General features: G+C 39.2%; 2 protein-coding genes across 6 annotated transcripts; one reads left to right on the top strand and one right to left on the bottom strand.

Annotated features, from left to right (window-relative positions):
• Positions 1–343: 343 nt before the first annotated feature.
• tmem151ba (transmembrane protein 151Ba) lies at positions 344–10885 on the top strand. The gene is made up of 2 exons (XM_034699293.1): positions 344–979; positions 4471–10885. Exons 1-2 carry the CDS (start codon positions 893–895, stop codon positions 5911–5913), a joined length of 1530 nt encoding a protein of 509 aa, XP_034555184.1. The 5' UTR covers positions 344–892; the 3' UTR covers positions 5914–10885.
• Positions 3175–18775, bottom strand: tcte1 (t-complex-associated-testis-expressed 1). Of its 5 annotated transcripts, none has more exons than XM_034699294.1 (6): positions 18701–18775; positions 16490–16673; positions 15831–16399; positions 14643–15092; positions 12296–12443; positions 3175–3407 (listed from the first exon to the last, which is right to left on the bottom strand). In XM_034699294.1, exons 1-6 carry the CDS (start codon positions 18758–18760, stop codon positions 3337–3339), a joined length of 1482 nt encoding a protein of 493 aa, XP_034555185.1. In that variant the 5' UTR covers positions 18761–18775; the 3' UTR covers positions 3175–3336. The 5 variants fall into 5 exon arrangements, with proteins under 5 accessions (XP_034555185.1, XP_034555186.1, XP_034555188.1 ...); XM_034699295.1 differs by having other exon boundaries at positions 16490–16670; XM_034699297.1 differs by lacking the exon at positions 3175–3407 and adding an exon at positions 3503–3546.
• Positions 18776–24769: the final 5994 nt, after the last annotated feature.

Genomic DNA, 24769 nt, shown 5'->3' with positions numbered 1-24769 from the left:
CAGTGCCATCCTGTATAACAGTATGTGACAGTAGTGACTTTTCCTGAACCAGCACTCTTTGCAGTGTGTTCATACAAAAAAAGGAAAGCTATCCCTTATGGGTGCCCAGGAGTGTAATATTTGTTGCAGTGGTATCAAAACAGGAATACATATTGTTGGATTTTTACTAGTATTGTAGCAGAGTTTAAAATTCTGACATCTTGATAATAACCCTAACTTGTAGCTACAGTTTTATAGACTATTTTTTAGAGTGGATATAATTGGCATTATCATAATAGGTCCATGAAGACAAGGCCAATGAGATGCAGAGGGATGGGTTTCTCTCTGCAGCACTTCCTCTGTGTCCTGCAGGGATCCACTCGCACAGGGGTGTATGTGTATCTGTGTGTGTGTGTGGGTGGGTGTGAGTTATTTACATTGTGGTGTTGGAGCTGGCTGCTCACACGTGCCGCTGCCTGTTGTCTTTGTCCTGCTCCACAGCTTCACTTGCTGCCATGAGCACTGCCTACAGGGAGAGGAGCTGACTGACTGACGCCTTTTCCTTTTTCCTCAACCATAGCTCCCTTGCAGCCTTCTTCCTCTTCGTCATCATTATCATCATCATCTATCCATTGCACCGCAGGAGGAGTCTCAGCCTGTTTAGTGCGTTTTTCCCGAGATACATTGACCGGATTACCTTAGGCGATATACCCAGCGACGTCTGTCCACCTGGAGAAAGCCGGGGATGAAGCATCTTTTCAGGGCTTCCATTTGGACTCCGGCCGGGCTGCTTTGTTTTGGATGTGTTGGATGACGCGCAGAGGGATCCTCGTTGTCTTTATGTTGCACCCTCATTCGGAAAACCCCCATCCCATCCGGAGATCCATGCCCCGGTTACTGTGCTGTTATCATCATGTCCCCAGCATCGGCTGCCACCGCCAGTGAAAGCAGCACCACCACCGTGCCCGAGGAAGAGGAGCCGGAGAGCCCCAGAGAGGAGGTGAGGACACGTAGTCTGCAGTTTACAGGCTAATTTCCTGCACCCTTTAATTGGTGTGCCATATTTCATTGATATCAGTGGAATCCCCATAATCCCTCTGTTGTAACCAGATTTCAGAGATTATAGGGTTTAACAGGGGCAAGGTGCACCAAGAGGTTTGGAATTAAACCCCTTTTTTATGCGATTCAAATTGAACTTATTGTCATAATGTGCAGAATACATGTATGAAAGCGCGCACCCGAGAGTGTGAACGGGCATGGGTCTACTTCTGTTTGTCTCCTTTCCAGACAAGTGGTTTCCAACATGGAGTTCAGGGACCTCTTGTGGGCCCCGAAAAGGTTCCAAACAGGTCTAAAGGGAATGTAATGTGTATATGAATGTTTTGTTGTTTCCCACTGAGATTTTTCAGACAAAATCTGATGGTTTTGTTACCTTAGATAAAATAACTCTTCCTGGAAACTGAATTTACCTGGGTAAAATATGAAAACTCATCAGCTTGATTTCCGCTTCTTTTTTTGTACGACAAACATTCTGGACAAGTAGAATATCCGTTACACAAGAGGCTTTTTATATAACCTGGTCTTATTATGTCAAGGGAAAGTGTTCATGAGTGTGAGAGGCACTTAGCTCAAGGCTGCCACAGTTGTCTGATGAATTGTGAAGCTTCCTCAGCATTGAGGTACAGTATCTGACTAAAACATTTGCTCCCTGAAATACTGTTTTCCACTCACTTTTTGTGCTGGACCATATCCTTCAAGTAGAAAACAACAACTGTCAATCTATTTCTAGCACCTTTTAGTTTGTAAATTCAATGTTATAACATCTCAGGGCCCCGTCACCCTGGAAGGACCTGTCGGAGGAGATCAGGCAAGACACATCCTTGTCCTCTTTTAAATCTCTTTTAAAAACACAGATAGATATACTTTATTGCAGACTCATAGGTCCATAACAGCACAAGTGTAATATAAAAGACCAAAAAAAGTAAAATACATGTCCAGCAAGAAATAAAGAGATCATATGACAACAGTTTACACATTCATTTTGATCAGAGCATAAAAAGGCTTTTGTTCCACTGTTTCAAAAAACAAGAAAAATACCTTGTGTCACTTAATGTGAGCTCCCTTAAAATGTCATTTTCTGAATCAGCTAAGGAACACATAAATTTATACATCAAAATTCTCAGTACAGCATGAAACATAGGGACATTGTTTGATACAAACATAAAACTTGCACTGGTCCATCTTGGTAGTTTAAGGAAAAATCTTTTTTAAATGTGCTTTACTTCTTAACTCATCACTGACTTTTTAATTTCTGCATGGTTTTTATTATTGTCTTTTCCTTAACTCATTTTAGCTCTCCTTACCTTTATCGTGTGCTTTTGTTTTCACTCGCTATGTCTTGCACTCTGTAAAGCACTTTGTAAACATGTTTTTAAAAGGTGCTATATAATACAATTTATTATTATTATTATTATTATTATTATTATTATTATTATTATTATTATTATCTATGTTCAGTGTTTTAGTCTAAGCCACGATCATGCCAGTGTTTAGAAGGATGACTCCATGCTGTGTCCTACACTCTGTTTAGTTTTAATTCATAGCCTGCTGAGGAGTTTTACATCATAACCTTGTGAAATGCAAATAATGAGGTCCATCAAGAGGCAGCAGCATGTCATTTTCTATGATAGAGTGTAATATGATGACAGAATAAAGTAGCATGGAACCCGTAGTGTTGGTTTTTTTCATGTTAAACTATCACTATGAAAATATACTTGATATGAATCAGGTAGAAATCATGTAAGTAGGAGGTTGTGTAAAATATAATTGAAAATCTATTTATTTAACTTCATATACGTCATTTGATCTTACTGGAAAAGCTTAAATGTTCACAGTTTTCTAACTTCTTTTTTTTTTTTAACCCTTTCTTGAGTTTTTCCAAATGACAGGTAACCAGATTCTACTCCATTATATGTAACAATATTCAAGATTTTGGGGGATTTCATTAATCAGTAACACCACTGTGTTTGTGTTGAGAGTCATGTTCTTCTGATGCCTAATAAATAGCTTGGTTATGATGATCATTAGTTGGGAGTTTATCAGTTGAAATGTAATTTGTGTAGCATTCAAAAAACCATCTCTTTGAACAGACAGAATTACAGAAACAGTATTTTTCCTTCTACCAAAGTATGGAGCTTTTTTTATTTATTGTGTTCCTGCTTTAACCCAGGCAGTAAAACCTAACGCGAAGCATAAAGTATGTCATGTTGTATTGATTGTAGTGGTAGAGCGTGTACAGGATGCAGCTTAGTAAATAGTATTTCTGCAGTAGGTTTATCTCAATGGGGAATTTCAATGTTAATCCCTTTTTACCCCGCAGGGTGTAGCCTTGGGTTGGTGAGGGACTTCGGGACCATGTGACCAAGGTGCTGCAGATAATTATGGAGAGAGAACATCTATTATTCACGCTTACATGTCAGTCAAACAGTACAGAGCTGACAAACTGAATTCAATACATCAATGCAGGGGTTCCGTTGTTTTAATGTTGTGGCCATCCATGTGCAGAGGCTGTCATGTAAGAGATAGAGAGGTTAGCATTTGTTTTTTGTTTTGAAGTGAGTCAGTGCTGCTGAGTTACAGTCTCACATGGTTTGTCTGTGCACTGTAAGCTCTACCCCTGGTGCAATGTCTCATATGCTAATTTTTTGAATGAATTTTCTTATAATAAATCCTTTCGGGGGCTTTTGGATCTGTGCCAGGTATATGTGGCAGCTTTCCCGAAAGGCGTGACTAGCTCTTGATGGAGTCGCTCAGGCTCGCTGTGCCCCGTGGTGACAAAGGATGGCACCAGCTTTAAGCTGCCACAGTCAAACGACTTCTTTTTTTCTGGTTAGCTTGACATTAAATGTGAAACCTACCCCTCAGTAAATATCTGTTCTTTTACTGTTCTTTTCCCAGATGTCATATTTATATAAAAACCTGCACTAAAAACCATGTGAACACCTACACAGTGCTCCTAACTGACAACAGGGTATACACTTCCTGCACTTTTTGGGCTAATGACACATTTTCTTGAATTCCAGTCAGAAGAGTGGTTGAGTTTTTTGATTATAACAAGAACAGACCAGGACACAAGAAATTGGCTCACAGCTCATGCATAAACTATGCAGAAGCACTTACAACGCAGAATATTTCCCTCAATATTTTATATGCATGAGCCAGTGCTTTTTAAGTTTTTAACTTTATACCTAACAGAGATTTAGGTCAGACTTAAGTTTGTCAATTAAATTACAGCTTGAAGTTTGGCAATTTAACCCTGAATATTGCTGATTGTTTGAGGTTTTGGACAGCTACATCCTGAGAATTGAATGCCTCACAGTGAAGTGTCCCATTGGAAGAAAGAATATAACCAGTATTGAGGTTATGTTTGAGTACTGTCTTGTATACGACATTTTTAATTGACTTATTGCTTTATTTTCATCCTCTTTGCAGCAGCGACCTCAGAAACAATCCCTCTCCAAATCCTTGTGTCAGGAGACTCATTGGAAATGTCTGCTGTTGTCCCTGCTGATGTATGGCTGCGTCGGGGTTATGGCCTGGTGCCAGGTGACCAAGGTCACTCGCCTCTCCTTCGACAGTGCTTACAAGGGAAAGTCTATGATGTACCATGACAGCCCTTGCTCCAATGGCTACATCTACATCCCCTTGGCCTTCCTGGTCATGCTCTTTGTGGTCTACCTGGTGGAGTGTTGGCACTGCTACACAAGGAATGAGCTGCAGTACAAGGTAGATGTGGAAAGTGTAGCAGAGCGGATCCAAAGGATGCAGCAGGCTACACCCTGCATCTGGTGGAAGGCCATCAGCTACCATTATGTCAGGAGGACGCGGCAGGTGACACGCTATCGTAACGGAGACGCTTACACCACCACACAGGTGTACCATGAGCGAGTCAACACCCATGTGGCGGAGGCCGAGTTTGACTATGGGAACTGTGGAGTCAAAGACATCTCAAAGAACCTGCTGGCTATGGAGAGCTTCCCCATCACCAGGCTAAGGTTCAATAAGTGCTTTAGCTTTGCCAACGTGGAGTCAGAGAACTCCTACCTGACCCAGCGAGCTCGCTTCTTCACAGAGAATGAGGGCTTGGATGACTACATGGAGGCCCGAGAGGGGATGCACTTGAAGAATGTAGACTTTAAGGAGTACATGATTGCCTTTTCTGACCCTGATCACCTCCCCTGGTATGCACTGAACTCCACTTTCTGGACCGTTGCAGCTTTCACCCTATCCTGGCCTCTGCGGGTACTGGCGGAGTATCGCACAGCCTGTGTACACTATCATGTAGAGAAGTTGTTTGGCTTTGATTTTGTGCCAGCAACACCTTCTGAGGAGCGGCCGTATTGCAGACACATCCCTCGAGTCAACACAATTGACAGCACAGAGTTGGAGTGGCACATCCGCTCAAACCAGCAGCTGGTGCCCAGCTACTCTGAGGCAGTGCTCATGGACCTGGCCCAGCTCTCTGGGAGCTGCAACAACTACTCTGTATGTGGAGGCTACGGCAGCTACAGGCAGAACTGTGAGCGTTGCCACCGAGCCATCAGCAGCTCCTCCATCTTCTCTCGGAGTGCCCTGAGCATCTGCAACACGGGGAGCCCTCGCATCCCCTTCAGCGCAAGCCGCTTCTCGCTGGGTCGGCTGTATGGCTCCAGGCGGAGCTGCCTGTGGAGGAGCGGCGGGAGTTTGAATGAGCAGTCCTGCCCCACAGAGAGCACCCACTGCCTGTCAGGAAATCAGAACAGTGAGGAGAATCCTCCAGCCTACCAGGATGCTCTGTACTTCCCTGTTCTTATTGTACATCGCAACGAAGGCTGTCTCAACCATGACCACCGTTCCCTGCACAGAAACGGCTCCTGTGTGGAGACGTCTCTATGACCCACAGCTGCCAGACTGCTCTGAGCAATGAATGCAATGTTACAAGGTTGGTAGGGCTTACAGTGACTTCTGCTTCTTCCTTGGGCACGAGGTTAACTCAGACAACAACCACAAGCAAGTATTTGTTCAAGTTACAAAACATTCTGTAGCCTCAAACCAACAGGAAGTAACGTAAATCTGGGAAAGTCCTTACAGTACAGTCAGGAAAAAAAGATGATGCTACAGACAAACTTATTGTTCACAATCAAATGCAACCTCCGAAGGACAAAAATGCCAAAAAATAATGTACTGTCTTGCAGCATTTACAAGGACATGGATAAAATCACCAAGAGGATCACATCCTACTGTAAATGCCATATTTGTAGATCTTAGTCACAAACCATTTACAAGGATGTGAGTAACACTTAATAGTGTTTGAAGCCTGATATGAGCTTTGACTCAGCGGTAGCCTAAAAGAAGAGTGACTCATGGAAATGACTGGCGACAGCCTCCTTTTCATAGCGTTATTAATAAGGTTAAACGGTTTTATCCGGTCTCATGGTTCTCATAAAGCAAAGTAGACTTCCCAAACTAAAATCTAAAACATCTGCATGGGGAAAGTTTTTGATAGCAACTAATTTCAATCTATTCATTCAAAGTCAAAGCTCCTGGAATTCACACAAAGAGGAATTCATTTCCATGGTATGAAAAGAAATGTCTGCTGCAGATGCTGAAATATCAAGTTAACAGAAATCAGCTTGGTTGCGGTGACATTATACTTCCTGGCTTACTAAATATAGCAACACAGTCAATGAATAATTTAGTACCTGGTGGGCTAAAGGACACGAGAACTTCAAACTGAATCAACAACACTTCTTCAGTCTGTTTCTTAATTACTATATACCCTTAATGCTGTGAAACAGGCTATTAAAAAACGTCACAATAATTTGCAAATTCAGCTAGTTTAAATCTCAAAGATCCATTTAATTTCATATTTGGCAATATCTCTATTCAGCCTACCTCCTTATTTAAGTGCCTAGCATTCAACTGTTACTGACAAGCATAAGCTACTTATAACTAAAGTCATCCCAACCCCTATTTTCCCTTTATAACAATCTTAGTAAACAGACTAAACACATGGTTTACATAGAAGCATGATGCTACATTACCTGTTCTCATTACTGTTAAAAACAGACATGTTGAAATATGACCCCTTACTGTTCTCCCTCATATTATAACATTGCTCATAAGTGTAGCCGACTGAAGCTGCTGCTGATGCATATCAGAGAGACAGCTAGAGCTCGCCATCCACGATGCTACAAATAGGCAGAGGCCTGGAATAACTACTGATAGTGTCACATTAAATAATATGTCAGGGTTACTTTAAAGAACTAAAAAAAAAAAAGTACTTCCTCTCAAATGAGTGCATGCAGTATCTTAGTCGTGATGAATTTTATAGCACTGCTGAGCCATGCAGAACAAGAGATGAAAATCAGGCATGCTCAAACTTTCAGATTGTCACAATTTAAGCTAATTTAAATCATTTACATCACATCTTGCCTCTACATCATGTGCGTGTTTTATTCTTTCTGAACGATCTCCAAATCTCAAAGGGGAAGAAGAGGCACTGATTCAATTTAAGAAGATTTAATTATGCACAAATTATTCTTCATCAAATGAGAACTGCAGGAAAAAAATCAACTGGCACAGATTGTTTTTTCATCATTAAAGCCCATGAAAACCACTCAAATGTGTAAGAGTAGTACAATGTCAGGTATTTTGTGTTACTTCCCTTTACAACTTGTCTTCACAATAATGAGCCTGTACAGTAAAATGGGACCAGTTAGCCATACTCATTACATTCCATATGTGGTGTTAAGTTGGAGTAATCAGTATAGCAATACAGAAAATTGTCAAAGAGAGCGGCACAAGATATAAACGCAGATTCTGTCAAACCTCAAATTTCATTTGAACTGTTTTCACAACACATAGCTCATCTATGCAAGCCCCTCAGAACTCAGGATGGTATTCAGGAAAGATTCTACTTTGCAATAACATCCACAAAAATCTGGGTCATGATGAAGACATTTTATTTAATTTTTTTATGCCTCAACTGTTTAACATTAATGCTTGCCTCGTGCACATGTCTGATTCTTTTTTAAATTAAAAAAAAGGCTGTCAAACCAAACTCAGAGGCCATCATGACAATGAGCCCATTAGTCCCACAGATAACAAAGAAAACAGCACAGGTAGAAATATGCTCTACCTTACACCTCCTAATGGTGATTAATGACCAATCTGTACTTCAAGAATAGTTTGTGCTATACTAACTATTTCAATGTAGTGATTTTTTAAAAGCTTACAAACATATATTTTTTAGATCTGTCTTGAAATAGTTTAACCCTCCTGTTATGTTAGTTTCTCAGGAACAGCAATAATGTTCCTGGGTCAACTTGACCCGGGGTATATTTAATGATCCAAAAGTGTCCAAACCTCAAAAAATCCCACTAAACATTTTTTAATCTCATTATTAACTCCATTACTAACCATTTAAATCAAGATTTAGTGCAATGGTTTTCTTTAATTCTCACAGATCGTGGTTCAATGAGGATAACTCACTCGTTTTCATAAAAAATCATGTACAAACTTTTTAAATGTACATTGGAAAGACCTAAATATAAATAAGATAGTTTTACATGACATAGATTTTTGTTTTTTTTATTTTGCATTTTTAATTATAGTTTTTTTTATGAAGTGATGTTGATAAATTAACAGGATACACCTCTTCTGTCACATGCTGCCCAGGTTTTTATGCTGTATTTAGCTGGTTTGGAAGGTATATATTGCCTTCAATGGGAGGAACCTCTGAATGCCACTAGCCTCTCATCCACTGTGACACGAGGGCCTGGGTTATAGAGTAGTGGAAGTTGCTCCACCCACTTGAACCCTCACTGTCCCAATGGCTGCCAGCTTGTCTCTATTCAATCCCAGCTCCCGCAGTCAAATGGTAAAGTGTCTTTGGGCAAGGCATTTTCATTTTATATGTTATTTCCGCTAATTAAGCCAAGCAGAAGAAGTTTCATAGCGAAAATTTACTTTTAATATTTTTTTTCGGATTTTTGAACTTTAAAATGTGTCAATTTGACCCGCAACATAACAGGAGGGTTAATTATTTGTAATAACATTATTGAAATACACTTATCTGCCTTCTTGCCAAGAGTGAAATCAGGAGTTCTTTGTTACTGCTTTGTGTACAGTTAATTGGAAGTTACTGAAAACTGGGGTTTAGTTTAGCTCAGCCAAAAAGCTGGAGGCTAACCCTACTTTGACTCTCACTATTTTACCCCTTTGATTTAATCTTTACAAAAACTGAAGTGTAAGACATCAAGTTGTGACTGTAATGCTGGCATGTGAAACATTATAATTCACTGGTTTGCCAGCAGTATAAGCTACAGCAAGCTAACAGTGAGTATTAATTAAATAAACACAAACTTGGTATCCAGCTTCACATCTGTCTCTTCGCAAGAACTTACAGGTGTATTTCACATAATGTCAAAATATCCCTTTAATGGTTTACTGACGGTGCACCAGAAAACCTGTCTGTGAAACACGAAGCAGCTCTTTTGTTTTTGATTAGACACTAAATAAAATGTTGGTGAATTTATTTTTTATTCCAACATTTTCTTTTACATATTTTTTTCTGATCCTGAGTCATGAAAGGCTGGATTATTTCCCAGAATGCAATGGTCTGGGGGAAATCGCATCCTTTGGGTCATCTTTGGGGTAAACTGCAACGCCGTTAAGAGGAACATTCAAACCAGGGCATAAAATATACTAAATATACTATTAAATTTACCAAAATAGCTAAATATTTTCTGATTTCGCTCACTTTTTTACATGAAGTCATCACAACTTCTCATCCATTGTTTGCCAACAAGCCTCTGAGATGGCTTCACTGTGATATTCATATATAGTCATATGTAAGAATAGAAAATGTGTTTACCAGTTCAATGTTTACGTAGCAGCAGTGGCAAATAAAGGTACAAATTTGGGGGTGATCCAAAAAGTTATAAATCTGACTGGGAAGGGTCTTAATTAGACATTTTCCCTCCATAGATGACTGTTAGCATAGAGGCTTTTTGTCATGCAAAGCACTGAACCCTTTATCATGTGTATGAGGTAGATTAGTTTGTTATATTATTCTCTCTTTTACCCAAGAATACTCTGGGGTTTGTCTTTTTGTATTTTAATGATGAAGAGGATTTCAAGACTGTAGGGCAGAAAGGATTCGTACTGTAAATAAAAAAGAGACGAGATGTTAGGATGGCTGTGGATGTGGGTCTTGTGCTCTACTGAATGTGTCAGAAACACAGGGGTAACTGAAGCAGGGACTCTTTTGATGTGAAGATGTTAAGTGGTGGGTGTGAAAGTTGGAAACGGCAATACAATCTGTTTTAAGCCAGCAGCATTTTTTTGCTGCTTTTTTATTTATTGAATGACTCTTGCTTCTCTTTAAAGCCATTTTTACATTTTCAAAATAATATTTGATACACTCTTTATGACACCGAAACTGTTGGTAAAATGATGTGACTGCTTTAGGATGAGGGGCACTCCTGTATTCACATCTTGTAAGGGGATTATTGATCATTATTTAAGAGCCTCTGTGTTTATCAAAGGCAGATTGCTCTGTGTTTCACCATCTACACACAAAACTGCTTTGCCGATCTACATACGGCCAATAAAAATGGCGATTTTGCAAGCTAAAATTTTTGAAAATGTGATATTGATTACACAAAAATATTTCTTACTCTTAGCAAAAGGTATTACTACATTGTACAACTATAGCTTGAGCGACTGTGTAGAGGTTAAAAAAAGAACAAGTCTGTATGTACTCCAACACCACCACAAAGTTGCCTTGATGTAACAGAATGACTGAATACCAAATATGTGTATCAAAATGGAAAAGGCTCCTCAATAAACTGAAATGCTCACTTAAGAATGTGTCAAAAGTGTTTTCATAACAACTGTTTCCTTGTCTAAAAAAGACAGTATTTGATTCACCAAGTAATGAAAACTGAATTTGATTTGATTTTTTGTCTTACAACTACACATGGTGTAAAGCAGTGGTTCTCAAAAGCCCCATTTCCACCAAGCGGTTCAATTCGGTTCGTCTCAGTACGGCACGCATTTTGTGGCGTTTCCATTGACTAAAACTGGGACAGGTCCCCAAATTACCGGGCCGTACCGTCCCACTTTTTGGTACCCTTCTATTGGGGTGCCAGACATACCGATCCGACCCCAGAAGGTGGAGCTAGAAACACTGCAGTCCGTTGATTGGCCGAAAAAATCGTCACTTCCCGTGCAACAGCAGTAATAAAAAACAACACATAACCCCGCCATGTTTAAATCTCCAGTGGACTTTGGGACGATAACTTTTTTTGTTTGGAAAATGGTGTCAAGAAACAGGTTTCCATGGTTGACCACGGAGGTGCAGACTTTCCTCGCTTCTTTCTTCTTTGTTGCATTTATTAGCGGGGTACACTGTGTCACGCTGCCATGACGTCACGCTATTATGTAGCTGATGCGGCTATCGGCATCCGGCTTACACGCCGCCCACCAAGTAGGGCACGGTTGGCTGTGGAAACGCCAACAGGATCAGGCGTTACTGATCCGACCCGTACCAAACTGTACTGATCCATACCAGACCGTTAGGTGGAAACAAACCAAAAGTGGGGTCCTGGGACCCCTGGGGTTCCGCGAACCATAGCGTGGGGGTCCGTGAAATAATTAGAGTACATTTCTAATAAATTATAAAATGGAGTTGTGTCATTACAAAACCGCATATACACCATTGTTATGATGCCATTTAGTGACTCGAAGGGGTATGTGAGTCTTGCTACTGTTAATTTTCTGAAAGCTTTTAAGATCAATTACTTGAAAAGTATAAATGCTGTCATGTTGAGTCCACAAGGAATGAAATGACCCTCTGTTTTAAAGTATACAAGTGGTATTTACTTGATTTAAATTGACGTGTTATCTGTTTATCACTATGGAACAGGTCTGAAGTATTTACATTGATAAGTTTTACAATACAAATAGTTCCAAGGGCATCTAAGAGTGCAAATGGTAGTAAGCATGTGCTTAATCTGTGTTACATCTATGAGAGGATCCTTGGACAATTTTGTCACCTGTAAGGAGTCCCTGGCTCCAAAAAGTTTGAGAACCCCTGGTGTAAAGGACCATTTTGTATTTTATATTTTCTGTGTGATCAACTCTACTTTAGTATTAGCGTTTGGACTGCTAAGTTAACCAAGGATAGGGGTGAAGAATTAATGACTGGAAGAAGGTGGGATATGATTACAAAAAGATGCTGTTGAAGTCTACTTGTTTTTACTCTCATTACCATGCCTCTTTTTTTCTGAGCTCTCGTTAGTCCAAACCACCTGGTTAATGAAGGAAGCACTCTGCTCATCGATGTCTGTTAGACGGATATCGCACTCTGTTACGATGGTGTTGCAAGACATTGCCTCCTCCAGAGCTTTACCTCCATCCTGCAAACACATACATGGACACACATACACACAAAGACAGAGAGAACAGTCACACACAGTTGACACTGATGCATACATGTCTAAGATATCACAGTCACGACAACCTTAAAAAATCAACCGTCTGCAACGACTTCTGCACAGAACAGCCCACACTTTGCAAACAGCGCTCTCTGAGTGTCACCGCTGTTTTACTGTTGTGTCAGGAACAGGCTTTTCTATTTCTGTGAGATATAGAGACCAAGGTCACAGATATTGACGGTACAGCAAGTTGCATTTTTTTTGCTATGTGGGTGATTTTTGATCCTCCACAGTTTATTCCAGTCAGACATACATTGTGCAACAAGAGAGGTAAAATGGGATCCTCCTCTCACAGGGGAAACAACCCTCACTTACTCAGCTTTCCATTATTGCATGTTTTCCTCACATATCTATGAATAATTGAAAACCTGTGTACTTTCAAGCTTTTCTGTCTGCTACTTTCACTGTACTATGTTTTCACACGGAGCAGCAGCATGCTTAGAGCTGATGAAAATGCAGTCTCTGACAACAGTTCACTGATTCAACTTGACTTCCTTGATGGCAAATCCAACAGAAAAATAATGTGCAGTCTTATTAAGGATAAGAACAACACATTAAATAAGGAGATGGAATGTTTTTGTCGGTCTTATCAATAAAATGAGTACATTCATTCATGACTAGGACAGTTTTGCCATGATGATTTGGTTGTCATCCGGCTGGGCCTGCCAGCTTTGAGTTTTTGGTTTTGGATTTTAAGCCTTTTTCTGGGGCGCACGTATTTTATTGCAATATTTGATCACTTTCCTACGATTGATCTGTGACATCACGGGTGCAATGTTTTCCAAATCTGTGCCTTTGTGCTGTCTTCTTCCTCTCTTTAGGCGTTTTTGGACAGCAGGAGCTTTATCCCGGAACTAGGGACTTTACCCCTGAACTATGTGTGTTTTCCTCCCTGAAAAGCCCCTGCTTGCGGGGTAATACTTTTCAAAGGTCCTGGGACTTTCGGTTGAACGTAACGGTGTTTGTGGAGTTTACACAGTTGTTGAAACACAGAAGGAGTTCCTGGGAATGCGTACTAGTTTAGTTTTTTATTAAGATTTCAGAATATTATTTAATATAATGATTTGCACAATCTACCCGGGAACTTCAGTTCAAAACGCAGACCACAATGGGGGCACAGGAACCTTTTAGTTCTGGGGAAAGTAGTTCTGGGGGCTAAAAGACCCCGGAACTCTTGGTCGAAATGCACCCTTTGTGAGTTGGATCAATCAATCTACCATTACATCTCTAGTTATTTGCAGCAGATATTACATTTTAAATACCACTGATTTTTTTTTACTACTTTACTGCACCAAATAGTTTAACAGTGTTACACGTTTTTGGGGGAATGTAATAATTATCTATGAATCAAGCAACTTGTGACTAGTCTTGAAATGTCAGTCTGCTTAACTGCAATGTCCTAAACTAGCTACAAAGTTTGGATCCATTGCACTAATGTGCAGAGGTATCAAAATATTCACATTCATTACTCAATTAGAAGTATAGATACTAGGGTTTAAAAAGACTTCTGTAGACGTTGAAGTATCAACTCAAGCTTTTTACTCAAGTAAAAGTGTAAAAGTTCTGGTTTCAAAACTACTTCAAGTGTAAAAGTAAAAGTAACGTAAGGGGAAAAATGTCATTAAGGTCAAAAGCTTAGGCTGTGCCACAGGGGCCTATAGTGCACTAACCCACCTCCCAAAAACAAACATTTTTCTAAAGGCCATAATTACTATAATGTTATATTAATATGTTAATGTATCATGTTTATACTTCTTATCCAATCACAATCAAATTAACTCTTTAGTGTGTTTTTTTGAACGATGACAAGCCAGAATGAAAACAAGCCGAAGTGAAACGTGAGTAACAAGGCTATTTTTAAGATGTAAGGAGTAGAAAGTACAGATAATTGCATGAAAATGTAAGGAGTAGAAGTAAAAAGTCAGCTGAAAAATAATTACTCCAGTAAAGTATAGATACCCAAAATGTCTACTTAAGTAAGGTAATAAAGTGTTTGTACTCCATCACTTGACACCTCTGCTAATGTGGCTTTCTCTTTAGCAGAGGTGTCAAGTACCTCAGTTAGAACTTAGTATTTATTACCTCCCAGAAGTCACAATAAAATATAACCACTTAACTCACCACACCCAGGTTGTTGCAGGAGAGATTGATGCTCTTCAAGGCCTTACTTTGAGCTATCACTTTAGCCAGTGCAATGGCGGTCTGCCCCTCCACCTGGTTACCTCCAAGGTGCAGATGCAGGAGGGTGTTGTTGTTCATTAAGGCTTTACCAATAGCCTGACCGCCCTCATCTTCCAAACGGTTCAGACGTAGGTTGAGAGACGAAAGAGTAGAGTTCTTGGATAAGGCGTGAGCTATAGCTTTAGCTCCCTGGTCTCTGATTTCATTGCCACACATGTTCAAGGTCTCCAGTTTACTCTGGTTGAGCAGTTTAGCCAATGCTCGGGCTCCTTTGTCCCCGATCAGGTTGTAGGAAAAGTCAAGTTCCCTCAGGGACGGGTGGTCCAAAAGGTGTTTCACCAGCTGACAGCACTTTTTATCCTCAATGTGGCTGTCATAGAGCCTCAGAAGCTGTGAAAACAGGGTATTGTAAAGGTGAAAAAAAAAGAATATGCTGTGAACACACAAAAATATGAATTTGTAATGGCAGAGGTCAAAGGGAATAGGAGGTGAAAATAACAAAAAAATAAATTATAGTAATTTTCCACTCATATAGAAGCCAGTAGTGAAACAATTTGTCAATTCATGAATTAGTGGATCAAATGAGAAATGTTAACATTTTGAAAATTAAATAGACAAAAAGCAGACTCTCTCCATTGCTAGCTTTTCATATGTGGTTCCCTGTTTTCTATCATTATGAATTAAATATCTATACATTTAATCAGGTGCAGATGTCAGATAGGAAAGCTACCTGAGTATATTTCATTAATTATGGATGTAATACAAATCTGATAATTAGTTTATGCTCAAATCTAAAATCCAACAATCTTGCAGTTTCCATACCATGCACACAGACTGGCAGATACATTCACTGTTCTCATGCAGTGACAAAACAATAAGACAAAAATGTTGTGTCATATAGTGACTTATTTAGGCTGCAGCCAAGGGCTCTGCTGTCATTTCTTTGATGTAAACAGAGTATGAATGTAATACTTGGGGAAGGCCTACAAGAATTTCCTTGTGTCATGACACGGAGGCCAGTTAAAATGTCTGTAAATGATGCTTTGAAACGGGAAAGAAAGTCAGGCAGGCTGAATTACACCAAATACAAGTCTTCAGACCCACAGGCTTCAAAGTATGAATATTCACCTTCAGAGTCTTGCAGGATTTTAAGGCTTTGGCCAGGGACTCACAGTCTCTGTCAGTCATCTCAAACATCTGCCGTTCAAAGTTCATGCCACATTGTTTAACCCTGTACACCAAATGGAGCTCTTCCAGGTTTTTCAGCTTACTGAGCAGGATTTTAAAATCAAAATGGTCCATACACGGTCCCTCATCCTCCCTTTTGCTTAGTAGCTCAGAGCCGAATTCCTCTTCCTCCCTCTCGGGCTCCCTGATAGGTGGCAAGAGCTGGGCGATGTCCAGCCTCTTGATGTAGTTCTTACAAAGAGGTACCATCTCTAAAACTTTCTCTTTCTCTGTTAGATCTGGGATAAAAAGCTCTATAATATTCTCCATGTGCCTCTCAAAGAACATTCGCTTCCAGCTGTGGCCGTAATGAGAGATTTCACAAAGGTCCCACCGCTCCTCACAGCATCGCTTCCAGTAGACTCCATCGCTGACCAGGTTGGCTGTCAGGTTGAGGGGCAGAGCGGTCGACAGACCCTTCTGCACAAAGTCCCTCTGGATGGGTGTCAGCTCTTCAAATATGGGATTCTCTGAAACAGGTTGAAGTTTTGCATATAGCTTGATTTTAGCACAAAGCTTATAACTGTGGAAAATAATGCTAGAAAAAAAGTAGAGTATACCCTCAAAGTTTCTTATGATAATTTGCAGACATAGGTTCGATAAACAAGGCACTATAGCCAAGGTCCAGTCCAGATCTTCAGCAATGATCCTCCTCATCCTGCTGTAGTCTACAGCTGGAGTGAGGTTTTCTCCTGGAGGAAAAGGAGACTTGGACATTCTTGCAGGGTTTTTGGGGCCGATCTTCTGCGTACAGATAAGAAACATTAATTTGCAATTGTGTCATTATAAAGTGTCATTGTTATTTCATTGTATTAAAGTCAGTGGTGGACAAAGTACACAGCGTCAGTACTTAAGCCAAAGTATAGTTACTCCAGGTAAAATATTACTCAAATACAAGTGAAAGTTGCTCTGTTCGATTATTACTTGAGTTAAAGTCCTGGAGTACTTGCTTTTAAAAGTATTCAAAGTACTTCTTAAAATATATATATATATCACATTTTAAAAAAATTATTTTCACAAAGATAAACCATTACTTGAAATCTCTAAAAACTATACCATGTAATAAAAACAGAAACTAAGTTACTCCAAGCACAGACAACTTAGTTTGAAATGTTCATCTGGAATGAAACAAAGGTGACGAAGCTCAACACGCTTTCTCAGGTTGGACAGTGAATGTTTGTTTGTTTGGGCAGAGTGGGAAACAGGGAGAACATTTCAAACGATACGTATCATTCTTCATTTCAAAAACCTCTAACACGGGCTGAAGATATGACCATGGGTACTCAGGTGGAGAATTATAGCCATCATTACCACCTCTACATGAACTGCCTGATCTGAGTGAAATCTGCTCTGTGTTTGCTCCACGTTCAACCGTGGAAACGCACGATATACAGGTACGACTAAACCACTGAGACAAACAGAACTACACAAACATATTTTACTGTCTTAGGGATCAGATTTCAGAAAAGAGAAGGAAATTCATGAGCTGACGTCAAAGCAAAAGTAGTGAGTAGCTAGAGTACTGATAGAAATGTAGTGGAGTCATAAGTACAATAATTGTTTTCTGAATGTAATGGAGTAAAAGTAATAAGTATCCCCAAAAAATAATACTGAAGTCAGGGGTGTCCAAACTTTTTTCAAAGAGGGCCACATTTGATGTTGTCAGAATACTTCAGGGCCAGTGGCTCCTACTGAGACTTCGGTGACTTAGGAATCATAAAAGTGATATATGAAATCTCTATTTAATAACAATTATTTTACATTTTTTTCTCAATAAATCAGTAACTAGGAAGTCCTCGGTTCTCCACAAGCCACTTAAACATTAGCAAACTTTATCTTCTTCTGTAGAATGTTTTTCATTCGGGTCGGGCAATGTGGGAAAAAATATTGTCTTGTTATTTTTCTATGGCAGGATCATGATCTGGATTTCATCACACTTCTTTTTCATGTTGTTTTTAAGACTTTTCTGACCAGCAGACAACATTTTAAGAAATAAATAATTCTTGTCCTACATTCTGAACTATTTTTTTCTGCACCAAATTTTGCCTTTTCTGCACAATTTCCTAATTTTGATCTTGTCTTGTGTCTTCTGAACTTTTAGTGTTCATCAAGAACATTTTCACATCATGATAAAAACATTAATTTGAAAAAAAAAACTGTCAACTTCAAGAGTTCTTGTGTTTCCTCCTAATTATATTCCTGCAGAATATCCAGAGCTTTGAATTTATAAAAGTAGTCCATATGAAGCTTTTTGAGACGTTTCTGGATTAACTTTAGTTTTGTTTGTGCGCTTGAAAGAAACTGCAAATGTACAAGATTCAGAAGGTGATTAATTTCTTTGCTATAAATAACACATTTAAGATGGAAGCTTGGGGCCATAATTAAATGGACATTGGGCCGCAATTGGTCCCCGGGCCGTACTTTGGACACCCCTGACTGAAGTAAAGTACACATACTCCAAAAATGTACTTAAGTAAATGTACTTTGTTACTGTCGATCACTGATTATGGTGTATTAACATGATAACAGTTTAAATGAAATGACACACAATACCTAAAATAATTTTACATGACTCAAAGCTGAAATGTGAACGTCTGTGGATTTAAGCTACCAGGAAAAACTGTCTCTAAATCAAGTCTCCCTGGTGTTAGATTAACTGGCTAAAGCAGCCTAAAACTTATGCTATATTTCAATTCTCAACATTTTATATATAATTAAATGAATAGTTTCTGTTTTATACAATGTTGTTATCTATAGACCCACAATGTTACCTGCACTGTCCTGGTCTGGCCTTCGTCGGTCTCCGTGGTAACAGAATGCGCCAAGCTCATTCTAAAACCTGGGGAATCTGAACACTCAATGCGGACTTCGATAAAAAAAAAAGATGCTGCAGTTTGCTGAGGTTTTAAGTTAACATTTATTGTATTTATTTATTTAGACGGTATCACGTCTATAAGGTCATCTCTGGAAACACAGGATTGATAAATCGTGAATTTTCATGACAACAGTGAGTCATCAGTATGAAGAACTGGAATTTACGACGGTCATGGAATGCAACATAAAACAGGGGACATTTCCTGAATAAGGTAATATCTTACAAATAAAAATCATTGATTTAAGAAAAATATTGCTTTGAAAACGAAACCCAAATGGAGAGTTCATTTGCAGAAACAGGTAACTCACTGTTAAAAAATTAAGAAAATGTTTCAAAAAATATATTTTTTCTATTATTCGCTTTAGGCATTATCATTCAACTGAAGTTGGGTGGCTTTGACTAAGTAAAAATTACATTAATAGTTAGAGGTATCTAAAGAATGTAACTTGTATATGAACGTTACATAAAAAAAGGTATATAAAATGTATATTAAAAAGAAATATGTTTTTTGGAAATTTATAAAAATGGAGTTATCTGTTTTTGCAAATGAAGTCTTCAAATAAAGTCTAATCAGCAAAGGTAAAAGGTTAGTGCAAATATGCCCTCTGATTGTTATATTGTTTATTCTGTTTTTTGTATCACTCATGTACTCATTTATATTAAAGGTTTACTATAGTAGGACTCTACCTGAGCTGCTTTTGCACATTAAACCATTCACTTTATCTCCAATACTGTCTGCACCTTAATATCATTTGCACTTTTATCTATTTACATTTGTCCATTTTCAAACTGTCACAGCACTGCACTACCTGCACTGTGTACATAGGCTGTTTTGAACTGTATTTTATTGTAATTTTATTGTATTTTATATTCAAATTGTTGTTATTTTGATTTCCCTGTATGTCTTCATATATATGGTAAAAATGGACAATAAAACCTTTGAATCATTTGAATCATAGTTGTGCAATAAGATAGATTTAAAGTGTGACCTTGTGCTGTTTACTCGAATACTGCATTTTATTTTATTCTAGCAAATTAGATAAGTAAATCAAATATATTTGCTCAATCAATTCATTGTTAAATGACCTACATGTTTACAGTGCAGGCACTACTAAGATGCACATATAATGCAAGGATTCAAACAGTGGCTTTGTGAGGCCTCAAAATCAGGTCTAGACTAAATAACTTCAATATTTTAACAGTGGGACATAACATGAGAATACTGCTATGTATGCTGAGTATGTTATCAGGTCTGTGTGACATCAGTGTTGCAGTAGGTTGTATGCTTGATCATGCTGGGTGAAAATATTTGGAATCTAGAGGGCTGACAGATGGACCAAAAATATGGAACATGAGTCTTTTGGATGAAAGCAAGCTGGAGTCCATCCATCTTGTAAACAACAACACAAAGCAGGTGCACAGCAATGGAAGAGGCAGGTAGAATTCAGTTAAAAAACACAGAAGACTCAGATTTTAGCGAGAGTAAAATTGTGTTTTTTCCCATCCAAAAAATACAATTTGCTGCAAATCAACAGTGAGATAAATTCAGATGACTTTTCTTGATCATTTAGCTTGAACATTAAGCAATTTTTTTAAAAGTATGTTGTGATATTAGTGCCCCTTATTTCTGAAAGGAAAGAACATCGTCATTCTATATCCAACTATACCCTTTAAATTGAATAGAAGCCAGATTTTGGGAGCCTTATCTTCAGCTACAGAAGGAGAGACGCAAAATAGAGCATGATTATTCCTTTCCTGAAATCTGTTTCTCTTTGCATGCAGTGGCACTACACTGCTTTGTGTGTTCATATATTCTCCCAGTCTGACACAGTGAGAGGCAAGATCACCCAAACTGAAAATTTTGTACATATAAGAGCCGATTAGAGAGGGAGGAGATGACATTTTAAGCTGACACCTTGAAGAGTTATCCCTCCTTTGATGTTAGGATCAGTGTAAAGTCTCGTAAAATGTTCATTCAATTTATTTAGATACTTTACATCATAGCTGCTGAGCATAGATTTTCAAACCTAAGTCTTAAGTAGATGCTCCACTTATAATATGGTTGCAGATGATTTTTTCTGTCCATTAGCCAACCATATAAAAGTCTCAGCTCACTACTTTTATCAAAAACGTAATGATCCAGAAGGCATTTTTTCATTAAATGAAAACAGAAGCTAGAACAAACTGACTATTTTCTATGTGGGAGACCAGAGAGAGATGGAGAGGTGGAGAGGGTGTGTGTTTGTGTGTTGGGAGGGGAGTTACCAGCATCATAGCGTTGCTCCTCCTAGAGGGGAAGCAGAGCGGAGGGCTGGATGAAGGAAAGAGAAGCTCTAACTGTAGCCCTGAGGGCAGTCCATCAGTGTCGTTCTCACGTAATAAGTCACGACAGACACACGCTTCCCTCGTACTCCTGCTTTAATGGACTGGCGTGACATCAGCTCAGGAGGCACACTTGCACTGTGAGCTGCTGTTCCACTGCACTCGGGGTAGACTCAAACTGGGATGAATCACAGGGTTGGGGGTCCCTGAATCTGCAACACACAAACCCTGTAGACACTGATCAACACTGTAATTCATTGTCTAGTCAGGAGGCAGTGTGATTCAGCTGTCTGAAAGTATTTAGGACTGATGCCTGTATGGAAAGGTAAACTCATAGGAAGGTTTTGGAAAAGACATCCTCCTACTGAAGACCATAATAATAATAATAATAATAATTGATAGGATTTGTATAGCGCTGTTCATGGTACTCAGTCACTTTAGAAAAAAATAAAAATGAAGCAAATAAATGAAGGTGACAGAGGTGGGGTGGTAGTAGAGATCATGTGTTGTATTGTCATTTTTGATACATTGAGCAAAGCTTACAACCAGGATATCCCCCTAAACTCACTCTCAGCCATCTTTAGCATACCCCCTGACTCTAGCCTGTTGTGTGCCTGTGTGTGTAGTGTGTGTCCACCAGCCTCCGTACAGTTTGGACCTGAACTGGGTGGGTGGGTGGGGTTTAAGACATTGCTGTAATCCTGTGCCTTATTATTCAAAGCAACTTGATATTGTCTGTTTAAATGTTCAAAATTTAATAAAAAGAGTATGAAAAAAAAGTGTAGAGGGGTACCACCTATAGTTCTGGAAAAATAGCCTATTTTTAAAAGAAGGAACATTTACTTAGATTTTAAATCCTGTCAGCAGAGTTGCATTTTTGTGTTGCTTTCAAAAGTTCAAGTTGTTGTTTGTATTACATATACATTATGTGTAGTACTCTTAGAGTAGCAATTTCAAAATTAACTTAAACCATTGTATTTATATCTGATTAATTACTTCTTCTATTATCATTTGATAATCTTAATTATTGTGTACAGGAGCATCTTCAATGACTGAATAAAGTATTTCTAAATCTAAATCTAAAATGTGCTGGGAATGAGAGGTTGGTACACAGGAAGTGCACAAAATCCTTGAGGAATAGCCCTGCTAACAAATATCTCACTTTATTACTCGGCTTTCTTACTGATCTTCCGGTTGTGTAAGATGCTTGATTCTGATTGGTCAAAACCCTTGACAACCCCTTGTCAGCAGTTATTAACATTCATTAACACGAGCAACACCAGAGTCAAACTGTTCGCATGCATTCATGTCAAAACAATACACTGAAAAGAGTTTGTCACATTAAACAGGCAGATAAGAATCCATCAATATGGAACGCTAACTGACGTGGAATCACTGGGATAATTTTTTTAAAACTGTAAACATAAATCACTTTAAATCAATAATATATTTTAATCAATGTTTTGACAACGTGTTTGTATTTTAAGTTAGTGGGTTTCTGGGTTTTGGGATTCTTTTTCCCATAACAACCTGCTTTCTTTTTAGTTATCCAGGGCATTAATAGGAAACTTAAAAGGTTCTGGATCTTGAGCAGTCTTTCAAAGAATGGGTTGAAGTAGTTGCAGGTTTTTTTGTTTTTTGAGTGAGTGCAGGCTAGTTTCATGTTGGTACTGTAGTACTGAAACTCTCCCTCAGTCCTGAAATGGAGCACAAACAGCAGGAGGACTGCATGCCTCACCTTCTGCCTCAGTGTTGAAGCCACTTCAATCACAGCCTGAGGAGCTGTTGGATTAGTTGTTAGGCAACACGGCATGTGTGTGATTACCTAAAGAAAGGAAACTTTGCCAAGGTGAAAAATCTATTTATTAAAGTGAGATTTAATCCAGTATCTCACAACTCACAACTTTTTTTTTTCTTTTTTCTTTTTAACATATTATCTTGTAACTTGTCAGGAAACTGTTTGTGGGGACTACAGCACCATAAGAGAGGCAATAAAAGCTATACAGTTGTACAAGCTTAAAACCAGGCTAATACTGATGGGTCATTTCCTACTCATTATCTGAAAACACTCAGCTGTTTGTTCACATTGATGAGGAGAACCAAAATGTGATATCAATTCTTTAGTGTTGCCTGTGGGAGTGATTAATGCTCCTCCTCTTTCATCAGCAGAGCACCACACAGCATGTGTGATGGGAGAGGCAGCTCCCAGGTGGGCAGGAGGCTGAATAGAAAACCGGGCATCGCTAAATGGAACACAAACAGCAGCAGTATGTTTCAGGAAGTACAGTGTGGTAAGATTGTGTTTCAACACAGTACAGCTGGCTTTTCTTCACTGCTTTCTTCATAATGAGACTTGGTTGGTGGCTCCTGGATTAGCAGATCAACATCTACTATGAGCCGTAGTGAATCACCACACACACGTTCAACAAATTTAAGTTTCTAAATTTTTTACAAGCAGTTTATCACTTAAATGCTAGCTTTGTAAACTGTGACATCTTTGTCTTCTGAATTGTTATTCTCCAAAGACAAAAACAGACATTTCTAGCTTGTTCATTTTGTATATTAAATTTGATGCACAGGGCGCCATCAGTAAGTTGCAGTTTGATTCTACTATGAATGCCTTAGATCCATTTTTGTTGTATTTAAAGCTGGGGTTGGTAATCAGATTTAGATACACTTTTTGTTATACTGGTTTAAATGATCTCTATGTCCCGATGGCAATCAATACATGATGTGTTCTTAAAAAAGAGCGAAAAAAAGCTGCTATCTACAGCCGGAGTAAACCTGGGAAAACACCAACCAATCACCGCCTTTAGGGTCCAATTTTTAAACAAATCAAATCCCGTCCTGCCGTTCTGCCGCCTCCTGCGCGTACATTTCCCCGGCGTGCACTCCCCGTCTCCTGCCTCTGCTTCCCCTGCCTCTGCTTACTACCCCTCTCGCTCGACCTCAGGCCTGTCCCCTCTGACCCGATCAGGTGCTTTACTCAGGACTGTAGTCTGGATCAGAGTCTAAAAAGCTCTCACCACGGGGGCTCTGACAAGCAAAAGAATTAATGACATTTAGTAAGTCCTACGGAAAATATATATGTATTGTAGCGTCCGTCCGGACGCTGTAGGGCCAATTCGTGAACACGTTGAGCTTTATTAACCGGTCACTGTTGGCCGTGATCACGCCAACCAACAAAGCAACAATCAATGTTTCAATGAATGATAAACTTCTCCTCTTGTCTCTCCTCTCTCCCGCTCGCACACTCTACACCTCTCCTGATGCCTTCACTAACTGTAAACACTGTAGGAATTATGAACATCTACACTGAACACATTTAACACAGTAGAGCTGTTACAGTTTTATATGTATTATAACTTTTCTCTGATATAGTGTCACCAGTACAACTGGATAATGCTAGCATGACAGTTGTGAGTACTAACAGCAGCCATGTTTGTTTGTGTTTTTAACTTTCACTAGGATAATGTTTTGGTGAGGACCGGTTTTGAATCAGTCACGATCATACGGTCGCGGGGGCATCGTTTTGGAGGAGCTCCAAGGGGAGGGGTTAGACGGAGTCCTGAGGAAATGCTACATTCAAACCGATTCAAACTCATGCTAGTTTTCTGTGACTACCAACCCTAGCTTTAATTGT

This window comes from Notolabrus celidotus, chromosome 13 (genome assembly GCF_009762535.1).
Source record: "Notolabrus celidotus isolate fNotCel1 chromosome 13, fNotCel1.pri, whole genome shotgun sequence".
NCBI classification, from domain to species: domain Eukaryota; kingdom Metazoa; phylum Chordata; class Actinopteri; order Labriformes; family Labridae; genus Notolabrus; species Notolabrus celidotus.
Note: the sequence above shows the minus strand (reverse complement) of the source record. Positions and strands in the feature narration are given on the sequence as shown.

What these genes read in the sequence shown, in the direction of transcription:
- tmem151ba (XM_034699293.1), top strand. Translation starts at nt 893, where the DNA reads ATGTCCCCAGCATCGGCTGCCACCGCCAGTGAAAGCAGCACCACCACC. An exon ending in CGGAGAGCCCCAGAGAGGAG is followed by an intron (nt 980 to 4,470) that starts GTGAGGACACGT and finishes TCCTCTTTGCAG; the next exon opens with CAGCGACCTCAGAAACAATC.
- tcte1 (XM_034699294.1), bottom strand. Translation starts at nt 18,760, where the DNA reads ATGAGCTTGGCGCATTCTGTTACCACGGAGACCGACGAAGGCCAGACC. An exon ending in AATCCTGCAAGACTCTGAAG is followed by an intron (nt 15,093 to 15,830) that starts GTGAATATTCAT and finishes CTGTTTTCACAG; the next exon opens with CTTCTGAGGCTCTATGACAG. An exon ending in CTCAGAAAAAAAGAGGCATG is followed by an intron (nt 3,408 to 12,295) that starts GTAATGAGAGTA and finishes AATTATCTGCAG; the next exon opens with CACCTTGGTCACATGGTCCC.